This window comes from Thunnus albacares, chromosome 23 (genome assembly GCF_914725855.1).
Source record: "Thunnus albacares chromosome 23, fThuAlb1.1, whole genome shotgun sequence".
NCBI lineage: Eukaryota > Metazoa > Chordata > Actinopteri > Scombriformes > Scombridae > Thunnus > Thunnus albacares.
In genome coordinates, this window is record NC_058128.1 from 10,967,359 (window position 1) to 10,982,397 (window position 15,039).

At 37.9% G+C, this 15,039-nt stretch overlaps 1 protein-coding gene across 1 annotated transcript; it reads left to right on the plus strand.

The window, feature by feature from the left end:
* Positions 1 to 596: 596 nt before the first annotated feature.
* Positions 597 to 14,785, plus strand: slc6a1l (solute carrier family 6 member 1, like). Its single transcript, XM_044342751.1, has 15 exons — positions 597 to 823; positions 4,191 to 4,581; positions 5,393 to 5,524; positions 6,359 to 6,459; positions 8,375 to 8,484; positions 8,606 to 8,738; positions 9,626 to 9,760; positions 9,852 to 9,955; positions 10,066 to 10,190; positions 10,785 to 10,897; positions 11,022 to 11,153; positions 11,546 to 11,648; positions 11,978 to 12,078; positions 13,284 to 13,451; positions 14,114 to 14,785. The coding sequence occupies exons 2-15, from the start codon at positions 4,341 to 4,343 to the stop codon at positions 14,207 to 14,209; spliced, it is 1,794 nt and encodes a 597-aa protein (XP_044198686.1). The 5' UTR covers positions 597 to 823; positions 4,191 to 4,340; the 3' UTR covers positions 14,210 to 14,785.
* The last annotated feature ends 254 nt before the right edge of the window (positions 14,786 to 15,039 follow it).

The following is a 15,039-nucleotide window of genomic DNA, read 5'->3' on the forward strand; positions in this document are numbered from 1 at the left end:
GCTGTTTGCCTAAAGATGCAGGCCAAGATGGAGCAGCATTGCCTCAGATTGCTGCCATATGGCATGTCTGTACTCTCTTGCACATACAGTACATGCCCCTGATGCATATCACAAAAAGAGTTAACAAAAAAATAAATCTAACACCCACATTTTGATTGGTCCTATATTTAGTTTGGAAGAGAGAAGACACTGAAGATATATGAGGTCATTTTATGTACTGATTTTGTCAGTCTGATACTGGAATGACTGCATTTGTGGTCATACATTTCCAGGGTCTTTGCCAACAGTCATTGCTCATTTCATTTTCCAAAACTCCACGACCTCTTTCACTGATCAGGCCCTTCTCTGTTGGGAAATACCATGGTAACCATCCTGGCAAGAGCTGACCTCAGCTATCACAACAAACACATATGCACGATGCACAAACACACATTGCTGCTGCTGCTGAAGTTCCCCACCAGCATTGGGCGATTGGAATATCCCCCATGGCCTCGGGGCCTCACTAGTCAGAACTGAGCAGTAATCAAGGCAGACACACAGGTCGAACTTTATTATCAACCACTCGATAGCAGCTGCAGGAACAGCCACAGGTCCTCCAAAATACAGTATACAGGAAGGAGTGAGTTGAAAAATCAAAAAGATCTTTTAGAGCAGCAGATACATCGTAGCTTCCTCTGGAGAGTCGGCTTGAAGCTTCTCACAGTTGACACAAAAAAAGGATTCATTTTTCCTTTGGATGTTAAGTTGAAGTTTCAGGGCTTTTGCGGTGCCGTTGTTGTGAGCTGAAGCTGATGACCTGTCAAAGGACGTCGAAATCTCTCAGGTAGGATGCACCTTGTTCCCCCTCCTCCTTCTTTTACTTTATTGTCTGTCACCGAGTCACTTACTAAGTTGAATTTTGTCCCAGTGCTATGAGTAATACTTCCAAAACAGAATAGGCGTACATCTGCCACTAGATTCAAGTAGCTGTACAAAAACAAGCACTGCTGCATTCTTTTTATTGGCCTATTTATTAGTTTGTCCTGTGACATGAGAACTGTTTTAGGACATTTAAAATGTTTTCCTCCAAGATAAATAAAGGACTTTCATTTTACGTATTAATTATTTCACATTTATTGGAATGTTTTAAATATGCAGCACGGAGCAAATTGCATTCAAATGCTTTGATTACAATATATTTTTATTGCATTATTTACAATACAATTAAAGATTTCAATAGTTACATGAAAATGACCTTTACTGTCTAGATAAACATTTATCTCATCTAAATAATCAATTAAATAATCCCCTAATCCCCTAAAAATATGTTTTTCAGTTTTTCAGGGGTGTCCCAGCTGTTAACTGGGGGGTCTGAGACCCCCAAAGACCCCCTCTATTTCACACACTGGTTTTATGGACTACCACATACCATAAAAATTTATATTTTAATCAATATCAATTTGAAATTAATCTTTTTATTAACAGTTATTGCTGTAATTGTTAAGAAAGACAAAACCGGTCTGCTAATGAAAGGCATAATAAAAAAAAGAAAAAATGGCATCCAAAAAGTCCCTCTCAGGATTTACTTTGAATCTGAATGGATGACATCATCAAAGGGAATCTCTGATGTGTTTCATATTATCGCTATGCTTTTGAAGCAGATACACATAGTCACCTAGACAACAATTTGAAAGTACATTTTTTGATCATTTCACGGTAATACGCCCAATTGGAGTTGATAACTTTTTACACAATGTGGAACATAACTCATTTTACAGCAGGAGGGAATTTGTTTGATCAATATTGATCACACTACTCATCACTGTGACTGTTATGAACTTATCAGTCTGACGTCTTGTAACTTTTTGCATTACACTGCATTTCCTTTTTGTATTTTGAATATGGATCATCTGTGTCCACTGCATATATACACTGAACTTGCCAATATTACTTTTTATGAACAGCATCAAAGACCAGCAGGCATAAATAATGCATATATTAAATGATGCAAAGGTTTTTCATCATGAAATATTAATACATATCGGAATAAAAACATGGTGAACACAATGAATCAGACAGAAAAAGCTCAATAAATTAAGTGCAGCAGACATGGTGATGATTTAGTTCATCTTGTAAATGCTGGCAAATAATACAATGAGAATGCTCAGCATGAGTGTGCTGTCAAAGCTCCTCTGTGTGAGAGTAAGCAGGGACATTTCCTTGAAAAATATCAGGGTTGAGCAGAGAACATCTCAGTTCTTTCAGGAAATGTATAAGCAAACAGTCTGTAATTAACCTTGAGCAATGGCATGAAGTGATTGTGACAGTTTCTAGGTCAATCAATATTTGCAAACAGAACAACTTCCTCCCAGTGCTTGAACTCCCTGACCGTGTGAACAGGCAATGATTGCTTTAACAATTACCATTTTTAACATTAAAAAAGGCACTCTTGCTCCAAAGCTGGTTTTATTCCTCAGAAGGATCAATTAAGGTGTGAGCAGGACAGGTAGTTGTTAATGCACATGGCAAAAAGTTATTTGGTGTTTTCATGAGGGTTGTTCCTTGTCTTTTTTGTTCTTTCTGTACCTTGGGGACTGATTAAGATGCGTAGAGCAGTGTCCCTGCTCATATCAGGCCAATGACTGCAGGTGCAGCCATGTTCTGTGCTACTTTTGTAGTTTAAGTTAGCGTTCCCACAAGGGGTGTGCAAATACAAATACGGCATTCAGCAAAGCACAAATAGTGTTGTTGTTTTTTTTACAAATATGTGTTTCATACAAATATTATTTGTTTTCGGGAAGAAAAAAAAACATGTCAAATACCAGTGCGCAAGTCGGTTACATCACTATCTCAGTCTCTGTCCTTTGCTCTACTGCAATGTCTATCAGCAGGTCTCAATGAGGGGAGTCACATTCACCTGCTACATGATGCACATTTCCTAATTTGGACATCACTCCCAGAGTTGGGGGTGTTCCCCACAGATAAAACTGAGCTACTGACACAAGTGAAGTGCTCCCAAGGGACTCTCCATAACCTGTTATTCCCCTTTTCCTTTCCACAAAGTTAGGTTGTAAAAAATAGGCAATAAATGAAAAGTGCAAAGCAATACTCACCTTTGAAGTTCTTCCCTACACATTACACGGTGTGCTGTCTCTGTGTTATGGGTGTCTGCAATGAGGCAATGAGTAAAGTTTTAGCTCAGTAGTCAGTCCTGTCGTCTATGATCTGGAAGACTCCAGTTCAAGACCTGGTGTGGGGACTTCCTTTGGAAGGTAGTTTATTCATGAACACTTATTGTAACACTTTAATTTTCTAAAATTAAAAGCATAATAAAAACAAAAACAGGATTTTTAAGCCTCCTTCCACTTTTATTCAAATACAAATACAAATACAAATAATTTTGCTGCCTCAACAAATAGAGAAACAAATACAAATACTGGACCCTCTGCACATCCCTAATACCCACATGGATCCTCTGAAATCAAATATAAATATTTAACTATTTACTCCGTCTCATTTTGCATGGCTGATTTGTTAGGATATAACTATGATTTTAAGGTAATTTCACCAATTACAACATTATTGATGTTATGCTAGTATTAAATCATAACTGCATATAAAGGCACAAACATGTTTTTAAATGCACCCTGTTTTTGGAAATACCATTCTTCTTCACAGCATTGTGAGATCTAACACTCCTCCTCGTTATGAGCCATGCAACTACATATGCCTAGCTAGCACGTAGTTCTTCTGTTTGCATTGGAGATGTTTGGAGGAAGTTTCATGACCAATACTGAAAGTTTCAAGGCTCCCATTTTCCCATTTTCACACACTTGTATGGGCACATGGATTGGTGACAGATTGGCCAGTCGCTGGCCAGTATGGTCTGCTGCCGGTCATGGGTTTAAGATAAAAGTTAACTGGCCTCACGTTACTAGTATTACATTTGATGCACCCTCATCAGTCTTCCTGATTTTTATATTTTCCATCACATATTTTTATGTGCAAGTTGTTATCCTCAGTTTTGGAAGCCAACGGCCCAAGATCATAAAAAGACTGTAACAGATCATAAAAATGCCTCATCAATAAATTGTATTTTGATTTTTGTAATTTGTAATTTGAGAACATCGTAAAAGAAAATCGTAAATAAATAAAAACCTCTCCCATAGAAAACTAGTCTAACACCTCTGCTACTCTCCTTCTGTCCACAGTGTTTCTGCACATTCAGTGTCAGCACATCCATCTGACTCTATCGGGTCAACTCAGTGACTCAGCAAGATTAGAGACTTTCATTTGCAATCATTACGGGCTGTGAAGACAAGGTGGCTTACTGAACCCACTGGTCTGTAGTGGTCCCACTAATGGGTAAGACTGGGCAGAGTACAGTGGATTTAAATTCCCCAACAGAGGTCAAACAAGCAGTTCCCTTTGAAGAATTGGATCACATGGCGCCCCCTGCAGAAGAAAAGAAGAAACAGGAGGAGCCACCTGACAGGGGCAGCTGGAAGGGCAAGTTTGATTTCCTGCTGTCGTGTGTGGGATATGCTATCGGCTTAGGAAATGTCTGGAGGTTCCCTTATCTGTGTGGCAAGAATGGTGGAGGTAAGTGTTTGAGTGCTATGGTGAGAATGATGGAGCCAAATTTCTTACATATACATGATTTAACTAGTTTAAAGTTAATTCTGAGAAAATACTAGAAAATTATAAGGCATTTCAGCTTAATAATGATGATCTTTTGAGTCAAAACCACAACAAATCTTTTTTTTCCTCTTACCCAACACATTGTGAGTGAGAGGAAAATACATTTTAGTGTCTTTAACAAGTTGCCCTTTTAAGAATGAGATTTATAAAAACAATAAGCCACTTTACAACACATTAACATTTACAGACACTTTTAAAAATGAATACTGAACCTTTCTTTCCGGGGAGTTCAGTAGGAAGTGTGTCTCCAGCATGTAAATTGTACAATATTTAGTTGAGAATAATAGCAGTACTGAAACAAGACTGTCCTCTAACGTTTTCATGCTAATAATAAAATGGATCTTCAGGCAGGAGCTGTGGTTTAACAAACTGGAGAAATGAATATGTCACTCTTACCACAATATTTCATTTCTTTTTCAGTCTAAAATGAGGAGACTGAATATGTTTAAATGAAATATTTAGGTTTCTAATACAGTAAAGCAAGAGCACTGTGAAATGATATTATGACCTGTCAGTATAAGCCACATCAATATGGTTACTACACTGACACATTATGACATGAAGAAATATTCTCAGCAACAGCTATTATTTGCTCATGAAACCTCCTGAAAATCCATCTCAATGTACTTCAATCAACTTTTAATGTATCAATTAGTTCCAAACATTATCTTACCAACATATTTTGTTTATCTACTTTGTGGTGATGTGTCAGGGGCCTTCTTGATCCCGTACTTTTTGACCCTGGTGTTTGCTGGGATACCTCTCTTCTTCCTGGAGACATCCCTGGGTCAGTTCACCTCAGTGGGAGGACTCGGGGTGTGGAAGCTCATCCCAATGATGAAAGGTAAGATGTGTGGATACAAACTGGGGGAGATTTGGAGATTAATCTGGTTTTCTTTTAAATTATTTATAGTAACATAAATAGTTTAAGTGATTTAGTGATGTGGATAAGCATTGTGAGCATCCTAACAGGACAGTACGTCACTAAGAATATGCACTAACCACTATGATTTGATGCATCGGCATTAATTTTCTTTGGGGACCTCGTATCAGTCTGAGTTGAGACAATTCAAACTCTACCTTCAGTGATACTTGAACGGTCTCACAATGCACACATTTATTTATTTTTTTGCTCCACTTGACTTTTTGCTCAACATTTCAACTTGACATCAGGCTCTTTTCCCCCTGCAATTAAATTGTTTGTCATCTTAAAAACAACATTTAAACAAAAACCACAGGGACGCAAAGTTAACAAAGAAATGCAAAATCACAAAAGCGAGAAAAGAAAAATAGTTTTGTTGACAACTTTTTAATTGAATCTTTTACTGCTTTAGTGCTTGGTGGTAGCAATTATACTGTTGCCTCCAAGCTCAACAAGCTCAAGTCAAACACGTTTTATCTCCTGCCAGCACAGACAGCAATCGTGATAGTGAACATGCTGCTTTAACAAGTGACAGTGAAAGCCAGGGGCAAGTAAACATTAGAAATTGCAAAAATAACAATAATGAGAATGATGAAGATTATGATGAACATGCTGAGTGACAGTGTTTTATTCAAAGTTAGGCAAAATCTGCTCTTTTGTTATTGCATACATCCTCTACTTGCATATATTGCTCCTTACATTGTATTACGTGTTGTTATCTGAAAACATTGTACTATACAATGCTTCCTTCCTCAGGTGTTGGTCTGGCTGCAGTGGTGCTGTCCTTCTGGCTCAACATCTACTATATTATCATTATCGCCTGGGCACTCTACTATTTATTCAACTCCTTTGGTTCGGTATGTTACATAATCAATATTCATTATTTCAGACATTTTTTCTAAAGGAGTGTGTGTTGCTTTCCCATTTTGACCACTGACTACTAAGTCTGGCCTTTTGAAAAAGACACAGAAGATCATCAGAAACTTCAGAGGTAAAATTAAAGCTGCACAAAGCAATATTTTCATATTAACAGTGGGTCAAATGTGTAATCTGAAATGGGTTGCTTGTAGTGACAAACACATAAAATGATCACTCTTCTATGATGTTCCCCTCAGCTCTATGGAGTGTTTTAGTGTCTTTCACCTCATTGTTTTGATTTTCTGGCATGCAACTAAAACTGTTTTGGTTCATTCTCATCATCAACCAGTCACAGCCAGCAGCTGTTTTCAGAGAAAAAGGTCTAATAATACTGTATTTTACCTGCCCAGCATAAAACACAAAGTTAGCAACTATCTAGTAAACATATTTGAGTCTTTTGCAGCTAAAGATATTTCCCTCAGGAGTTGAGTCTTTGGACTTAAATGAGCCTTGATAGTGAGCCTTTGAATTGTCCTATTGGACTATTCAAAGGCTCTTTTTGCTCACACATTCCTTATGTCATTTTTACTGGCCATAATTTGTCACTGTTTATAGTTTGTTGCTCTGCCTCTAAGCTCTACAGCTGCCTAAAAAGTGTGTAAAAAGTCTCTTGGGCCTTTTAAAGCTATAACATGTAACTATTCTGCATTAATATGTCTAAAAACAACTAGACCTATGTTATTATATATATTTTGTTGCGTTGTGCACTAAAATTATCCCAAATGTTTCCAAAAATGTTTAAACCCAGAGAAATCTGTAATTTTAATCGAGGCAACAGCCCGTTTCAGTTGGTGGCCTGTCAATGGCATCATACCCCCTCTACCAAAGAGTATAGGTGCACAAGATGATATGCGTTGACGTTGCGGTTGTCCACCACAATGGCATCTACCAAAGAGTACACGCACACAAGATAATACGTCAGCATTGTAGTTGTCTGCCAGAAACATAAATTTACTTTTATTCAATTTTAAGCCACAGTTTTCTTGGTCATTTTTTAACTATATCTTTTAAGCAGATGAAGGATTTTAGTCATCAGATGTCTGGATCTTAAGTTATCAGAGAAACAAGCTGAGCAGCTTAGCTCACAGCCCCTCCTGGATGTCCTGTTTCGACCGGAAACAGGACAAACACTGATTTTTTTTGCATGAAACTGCTTTATTCAGTCTTCTTACCTGTTTTGATCACCGGATCTGTTTGTTTTGGAGAGGAGACCTCTGCAGATAAATCAGCTCCTGGTAAAAACATCCTGAACAATGAACACTGAAGTAATTCTAAATGGAAGAAACTGGTTGTTTAACAATGACGACAACAACTTCCATGATCCCACGCTACTTCACAATGTCATGGGTGACATGACTCCGTATTTTGTTATTGTTTTGATTGACAGACTCCTAGTGGCAGAAATTACATATTGTGCATTTAATATTATTGTTTTACAAAATTAATTACAATGGTTGTAATTACTCATCAACCACAGAAAAAAAACAACTCTTTGACATTAAATCAGAAAGGTGTTGGGTAGATAGGCATAGTCTAAATTCAAATCTCAATTGTTTACCACCTTTCCCAACCACAATGTTTTTCTTTCCCTGTCTTGGCTTTTCTCACTGCCTTTGTATTCCTCTGCGTGACCACCTGGCTCAAAGAAGCCTGGTGGCAGAAATTTAAAGACTTTACATGCATCATGCATGAGGCTCTTGTGGCGAGGAAAATGGAGGACTGGGAAGCAGGCATCAAAACTTTGAAAAAAAAAATTGTGTTCACTGCTGTTCAGTGTTTTTGTCTGAAGGCCAAAAATCATAGTTGGTTAAATGCACAAGCTTGTTTTATTTATGCATATGACTGTGTGTGCAGGAGCTGCCTTGGCAAAGCTGTGATAACCCCTGGAACACAGAGAAATGCTTTTCCAACTACAGTCTGACAGACACCACAAACCTGACCAGCGCTGTCACTGAGTTCTGGGAGTAAGTCAATGAGATGTGTGCTTGTTCCTGTCATACGTGTGAGTGTGCAAGATGCTCTGTTTAAGAATGTCAGAAGCATTTCCTAGAAACTATTTGTGCATGTGTGTGTGTGTTCCTGTAGGCGTAACATGCACCAGATGTCCAGTGGTCTGGAGGAGCCAGGAGAGCTACGATGGCCCTTAGTGGGCACTCTGGCGCTGGCCTGGGTTCTCGTCTACTTCTCAATCTGGAAAGGAGTGGAGTGGACGGGGAAGGTCAGACTTCCTGCTCAAGTTTCTGCCTATTTTTTTTCCCTCTTTATTCTTTAAAGTTACTCTCTCTAGCCTCAGACTGTTTGCTACATTACACAGTCTCCTTTATCTGAGCCCTTTTCTCCTTGTCTTGAATATTAAACTTTTAATCATACAAACATCTCAGCTCAGTAGGTAGAGCTAAGTTGTTATTGTTGGCTGACTGGAAGTTTGAGTTTTAAGGATCACTTCATGATTGCACATCAAAACAGGTCATATGAGGTCTTAATTGGCTCCACAGAGCTCAAATAACAACCTAAAATATATTTTAAATTGTTTTTTTAATTGATAGAGACATGTCTTGCTATTTATTTACCCTCTCAGATGTTGACTCTGTTTCTATCTGCTGCCATTCGGCTGTCTATACCTCATCTTTCAACATTTCACTAAGGTGGAGAAACAGAAAATGTTCCTAAACTACAAGACGATCCCAAACTGCAAGACGAGTCAGAGATGATGGGAAAAGAGATAGATCTGCCAGGGATTTTTAAATTACAGCAAGTTGAAGCGATGTATGTGAGCAGAAACACATTTACACATTCCCTGCCAGGGATAATTGGATTTTAATGTGTGGCATCTCTGAGTGCAAGAGAGAAATGAATTCCCCCAAGGCCCTGGCCTTGACGGACATTACCAATTAAGCATCATCATTTTGCTACAAAACTGCGTGCTACATGTAAAAGGCTCTGGCGAGTTCTTCTGGCAAAGAGAAGTCATATAAATTTTTTAGCAGCTGAGAAAATTTTCACTGTGTATTGTGGCAATCAGGGTTTTGTAAGTTTGTTTTGTTTTAACTGAAAAGAAATGCTAATTTGAATACATAAAACTAGGTTACTCTCTTTCTTTTTCAGGTGGTGTATTTCTCAGCCACCTATCCCTACTTCATGCTGTTCATCTTGTTCTTCCGAGGGGTCACTCTGCCAGGGGCCATAGATGGGATCCTCTTCTACATAACACCAGACTTCAATAAGCTCACCCGATCTGAGGTAGACAGTTTGCACACAGCAAATCAAACAAACACAGTCACAGACAAACAGACATAAACAAAGGCATGCATGTGTCTCTGTTGTCTCACAGGTGTGGCTGGACGCAGCAACTCAAATCTTCTTTTCCTATGGGCTGGGCCTGGGCTCGCTCATCGCACTGGGAAGCTACAACTCTTACAACAATGATGTGTACAAGTAGGGACAGGCAATCACAAGCTTTGTACATCCTCTTTGATGGTTGATGTGATATGGTTTTTTTTTTCTCCTTTCATCCTTAAATGTGCATCTTGATCCTCTCTCTTCAGGGACTCCATCATAGTGTGCTGCATCAACTCCTGCACCAGCATGTTTGCTGGCTTTGTCATCTTTTCCATTGTAGGCTTCATGTCCTATATCACTAAGAAACCTGTTCAGGAATTAGCAGCATCAGGTATGGTACTATTTGCATGTCATGGCAGTCAAAAATATTTTGGTATATGAAATATTATTGTGATTGTCATTACTGAAATAAGTTGTTTTTCTTCAAATTGAATTAAAACACAAACGAAAATATGTTATTAAATTGTTATTGTAATTGGTTTTAATTGGAATTTTCTAAAAGTAAAGCTTAGTAAAACTTAAGTATTGACACAATTTTGACTGTCTTTGATGGACAAAAAAGTTTCAGTGTCATTTTCTAATGGAGTTTGTTGATACTTATTGTAATATAAACTCTAAAGATACTCTATACTTTTATAAGTTGTATATTGGACCACGATTGGCTCCAAACTAGGTCTGATCATAGGTACAAGCCTTAAACTCAGATTTTCAGCGAACACAGAGAAACTTTCTACTTTCAGCAAATGAATGTGAAAACAGCCTTCTAGTGTCAAACTCTCCACATACACCGGTCTGCACAGTGAAGCTCGAACATCCAACTGAAGGAACAAGAAGAAAAACATCTTTTTGACTGGAGGGGAACTTTAAGAATTTCAATAAGTTTTAATATGGAATTTGAAAAGTGTGTCTTGTGTGTGACCTTTAGGTCCAGGTCTGGCATTTTTAGCTTATCCCCAAGCTGTCACCCAGCTTCCCATGTCCTCTCTATGGGCCATCCTCTTCTTCTCCATGCTTATGATGTTAGGCTTGGACAGTCAGGTAAATATGTCTATCTAAATATAGATGTTACTATTTATTATTTTTCCCACCCAGAGTTCTTAATTGACCGTATGCTGTGGATATTAATTTAAGCTATTGTGTGTGTGTGTGTGTGTTCATTCAGTTCTGCACCGTGGAAGGCTTCATCACTGCTTTGATGGATGAGTATCCACTGCTGCTGAGAAAGAGGAAGAAGATCTTCATCCTCATTGTGTGCTTCATCTCCTTCATCATTGGCTTCTCCAACATCACACAGGTGTTGTTGTTTGCACCTCTTTTTATATTAAATTCCCTTAGATCATGCTGGGATCTAAACTGATTACAGAAGAAGAGAGAAATATGAACAAGCGTGTTCTGCAGTATGTTTGAACAAGCTATTTAATTTATATTAGTTTAAAATCACGGCACTTAACTCTGCAGGATGTGCCTGTGTATGATAAAGAGGAATCTTAAAACCCAACAAGACTATATAAACATGAACACTTGCACCATTTTTCCAACACCCACCTCCTGCATTAAACATAATGACAAAACGATCTCACAACAACCTGCGGTGTACATTCATCATGCATATTTTATTCAATAAAGAACAGAGATATTAATATTCAGCCTCTAATGCAGATATATATGTGTGCTGAAATCTTGCAGGGTGGTCTATACGTGTTCAAGCTGTTTGATTACTACTCTGCCAGTGGGATGTGTCTCCTCTACCTCGTCTTCTTCGAAACTGTTTCCATATCCTGGCTTTATGGTAGGAAATCTATTTTGTACTGTCTATGCTTAAACCAAACACTGGATACTGCAACCAAGTGAATAGAACAGCTGAAATAAGTTGAGATGATCTGGATAAAAAGTTTTCATTGTGCCAATTCACCAAATGAATCAAGAATGTAGATTTCCTATATAATGTAGCTGTCCAACAGGAAGTTACTAAACATCTATCTGCCCCACTTTCTGTGATAAGACTCTGTCCAATCGGCTTTCCCTCTCTTTCACCCCATAAGGCTTTGTTCTTGCCATTATTATCTCCACATTAACACACACTCTCTCTCTCTTTGTCCTCCTCTCTTTATGCCACAGGAGCTGAAAGGTTTTATCAGAACATTGAGGACATGATCGGCTATCGACCATGCGGCTGGTGGAAGCTTTGTTGGATGTTTTTCACTCCGCTGATCTGCCTGGTAGGCGGGGAATGGTTATTGATTTAAACTTCATGAATTAGACCCTTCAGCTACAGTGTGATATTGTCAGTCAAACTCTAACATGTGCTTTCTTCGCCATCATGGAGATCTATGAACCCATCAGGCTACAGCTTGTGCCAATATAGGATTGATGGCATTGCTGAACTGGTTTCCACTGCCATGTGGTGATTTGTACTTCATCCTGTGGACTGTCAGGCCCTCAGGGAAATCATGGCAATGTCTTTATCTCCAGCAGTGTAGTGATAAAGAAGTGTAAATGTTAAAGGCAACTATACAGATGGAAAATTAAGGGTATGCTGCCACAATGAATACGCACAGTTTACTCCCAAAAAGCACTGATTTGATGATTTGCATGTCAAAAGAGAGCTAGACATATGGGTTAAAAATTGACTAAATTTGATTGAAACATTTTCAGTTAGTCAGTCAGTTAGTTATTTCACCAGTTGGTCCACCAGTTTAATTCAGACTGAAATATTGAGTATGAGATGGATTGTCTTGAAATTTTGTACTGAAATTCATTGTCCCCAGTGGAAGAATCCCACAGATTAATGGGATTAGTGATCCCCTGACTTTTCTTCTGGCACCGCCATGAGGTTGGCATTTGTAGTTTTGTCCCAACAACTATGGATGGTTTGCCATAAAATATTTATGTCCCACTCATGATGAATTATAATCACTTTTTTTATGCCCTGACTTTTCATCTAGCGCCATTAGCAGGTCAAAAGTTTTTGTTCAATACTTCTAAATTTAAATCAGCCTAAGCTGTAGGCCTACTGTGTTACTGTGCTAGATGGTGGACATGAGCATCAGCATGTTAGCATTGTCATTTTGAGGGTGTTAGCATGCTAATGGTAGCATTTAACTCAAACGTAGGTACGGCCTCACAGAGCAGCTAGCTTGCTCAAATATACTCATGCTCAAATATAGTCACTTAATGCTGTTGTTTCAACAGCATTAAGTGAGTATATTTGAGCAAGAAGTAGGTCCTAACATTTAAATATAACAATTTAAAATCATATACTAGCATTTACATAAGTTCCACTTTTCAACAGAATTTAGCCCAGTTTTAACATAGATGTCTTCAAACATAACCAAATCAGTGCTTGCAGGACTCATTCAGCAGTCTTTTATTGGTTAATTGGCCAGAGTTGGAAGTAACGTATTGACATAATTTTATATTCTAGGGGGTGTTTACCTTCAGTGCCATTGAGATGACACCTCTGAGCTTGGGGAAGTACGTGTACCCATTGTGGGGCCAAGTGATTGGCTGGTTCATGGCTTTGTCTTCCATGATACTGATCCCTGGTTATGTCATCTACATGTTCTGCACCAGCAAGGGAAGCATCAAGCAGGTACAAACCTCTTACACAACTTGCTGTTCTCTCTGTTTTAATCTTTACTCATTCTAGCTGAAGATTTGTGAACCATGGATATGTCTAAATGGAAATGGTGCATAGAGCGAAAGACTGAAAGTAAACAAAATAAATAGTGCAGGAGATGCTTGAGAGATAAGGTGCAGGAAGGCAGGATGTTCTCTCTCTGTTATTTGGACTGCAGTCATTCAGGAGGGATCAGAAACGATGAGTTTGGCTTGAGGCCAATCTCATTATCTAGGTTTTAGGTAGGAAAGTACGTTTTGAATGTGAGCACAGCCTCTGACAGGTAATACTTTGTCACTCTTTGTGTCAAAACTACAAAACTGGAGAACTGAAAATTCAGTGCCTCATTGAGAGGTTTAACAGCCTAGTTCCAAACATTCTTTGTTCTCTGCTTTTCTGTCAATTAAAAACATTTAAATTAAAGCTAAAATGATATCTTGCTCACTATTCACTTTGTTCATCTATAGTAGTAGTAGTAGTAGTAGTTGTAGTAGTAGTATTAGTAGTAGTAGTTAGTTAGTTAGTACTAGTAGTAGTTTTTGCTCTACCTAACTTTCAACATCTGGACTCATCTTCGAGAATATTAATCATTTAAGATTAATCTGACACTGATGTAACTCTCTTTACTTGACCAGCGTTGGCGGAGGATGACTACTTCCCAGCAGGATCAAAGGCCATCAGGGAATGAAGAATTTACACACAGAGGGAGTGTGGGCGAAGCTCCTGTCTAGCCAGGATTGCCCTGGGTCAAATAATATGACTGCCATTTCCCCCTGTCAGCCAGGACTTAGTCTACATTGGAATCTGAAACTTGGACAGATGGAATGTTGTACAGTATTTTAATATGATGTTTTCCTGCTGAAAAATCAGGAGCATAAAGGAAAAAAAAAATGAAGAATCTCTTTTGATATATTTAGAAGTAAAAAGAGTGAGCTCTGACCACAAATGTAATGCTTTAAATCAGCATTGAGCCTCTGTAAATTGCAGTATTCCATATGTATAACTGTTAATCTTCATCCTACTTTTAAATTTTTTTTTAATGTTGCATGGAGACATCAAATAATCTGGTGAAACTTGATTTTAAGCATAAAACTAAAATGCATTAGATATTAATTTCTTATGGTGCAACTTAAAAAACAAACAAACAAATGATCAAATCAGCCACTGTGATATTTTTGTCCAGATAGCAGTACAGTAAATATCTTTTACCATTAAAAAATGTCTGTATATGTAAATATGTGGGTCACACTCGTATACTTGTTGTCTTTGCTGATCCAGACTGACATAAATAAAACTAAAAGAAAATATTCGTAACTGTAATGAATAATTTGATGAAAGCTGTACAGTATATTTACCATAAATAATTTCTCATTTAACTCAGTTTTGTGGTGATTATCAGAAACATTAGTTTTTATGGCAACACATTTGATTAAAATATTATATTAGACTGTAAATAAACTGGTACTGTGTCACTATATTATGTTTTTTAAATTAAGTAAGTGTTTTTTAAATAGCGGATGATGAGAAAGTCAATTTGGATAATACAGTATGTGAAATGAGA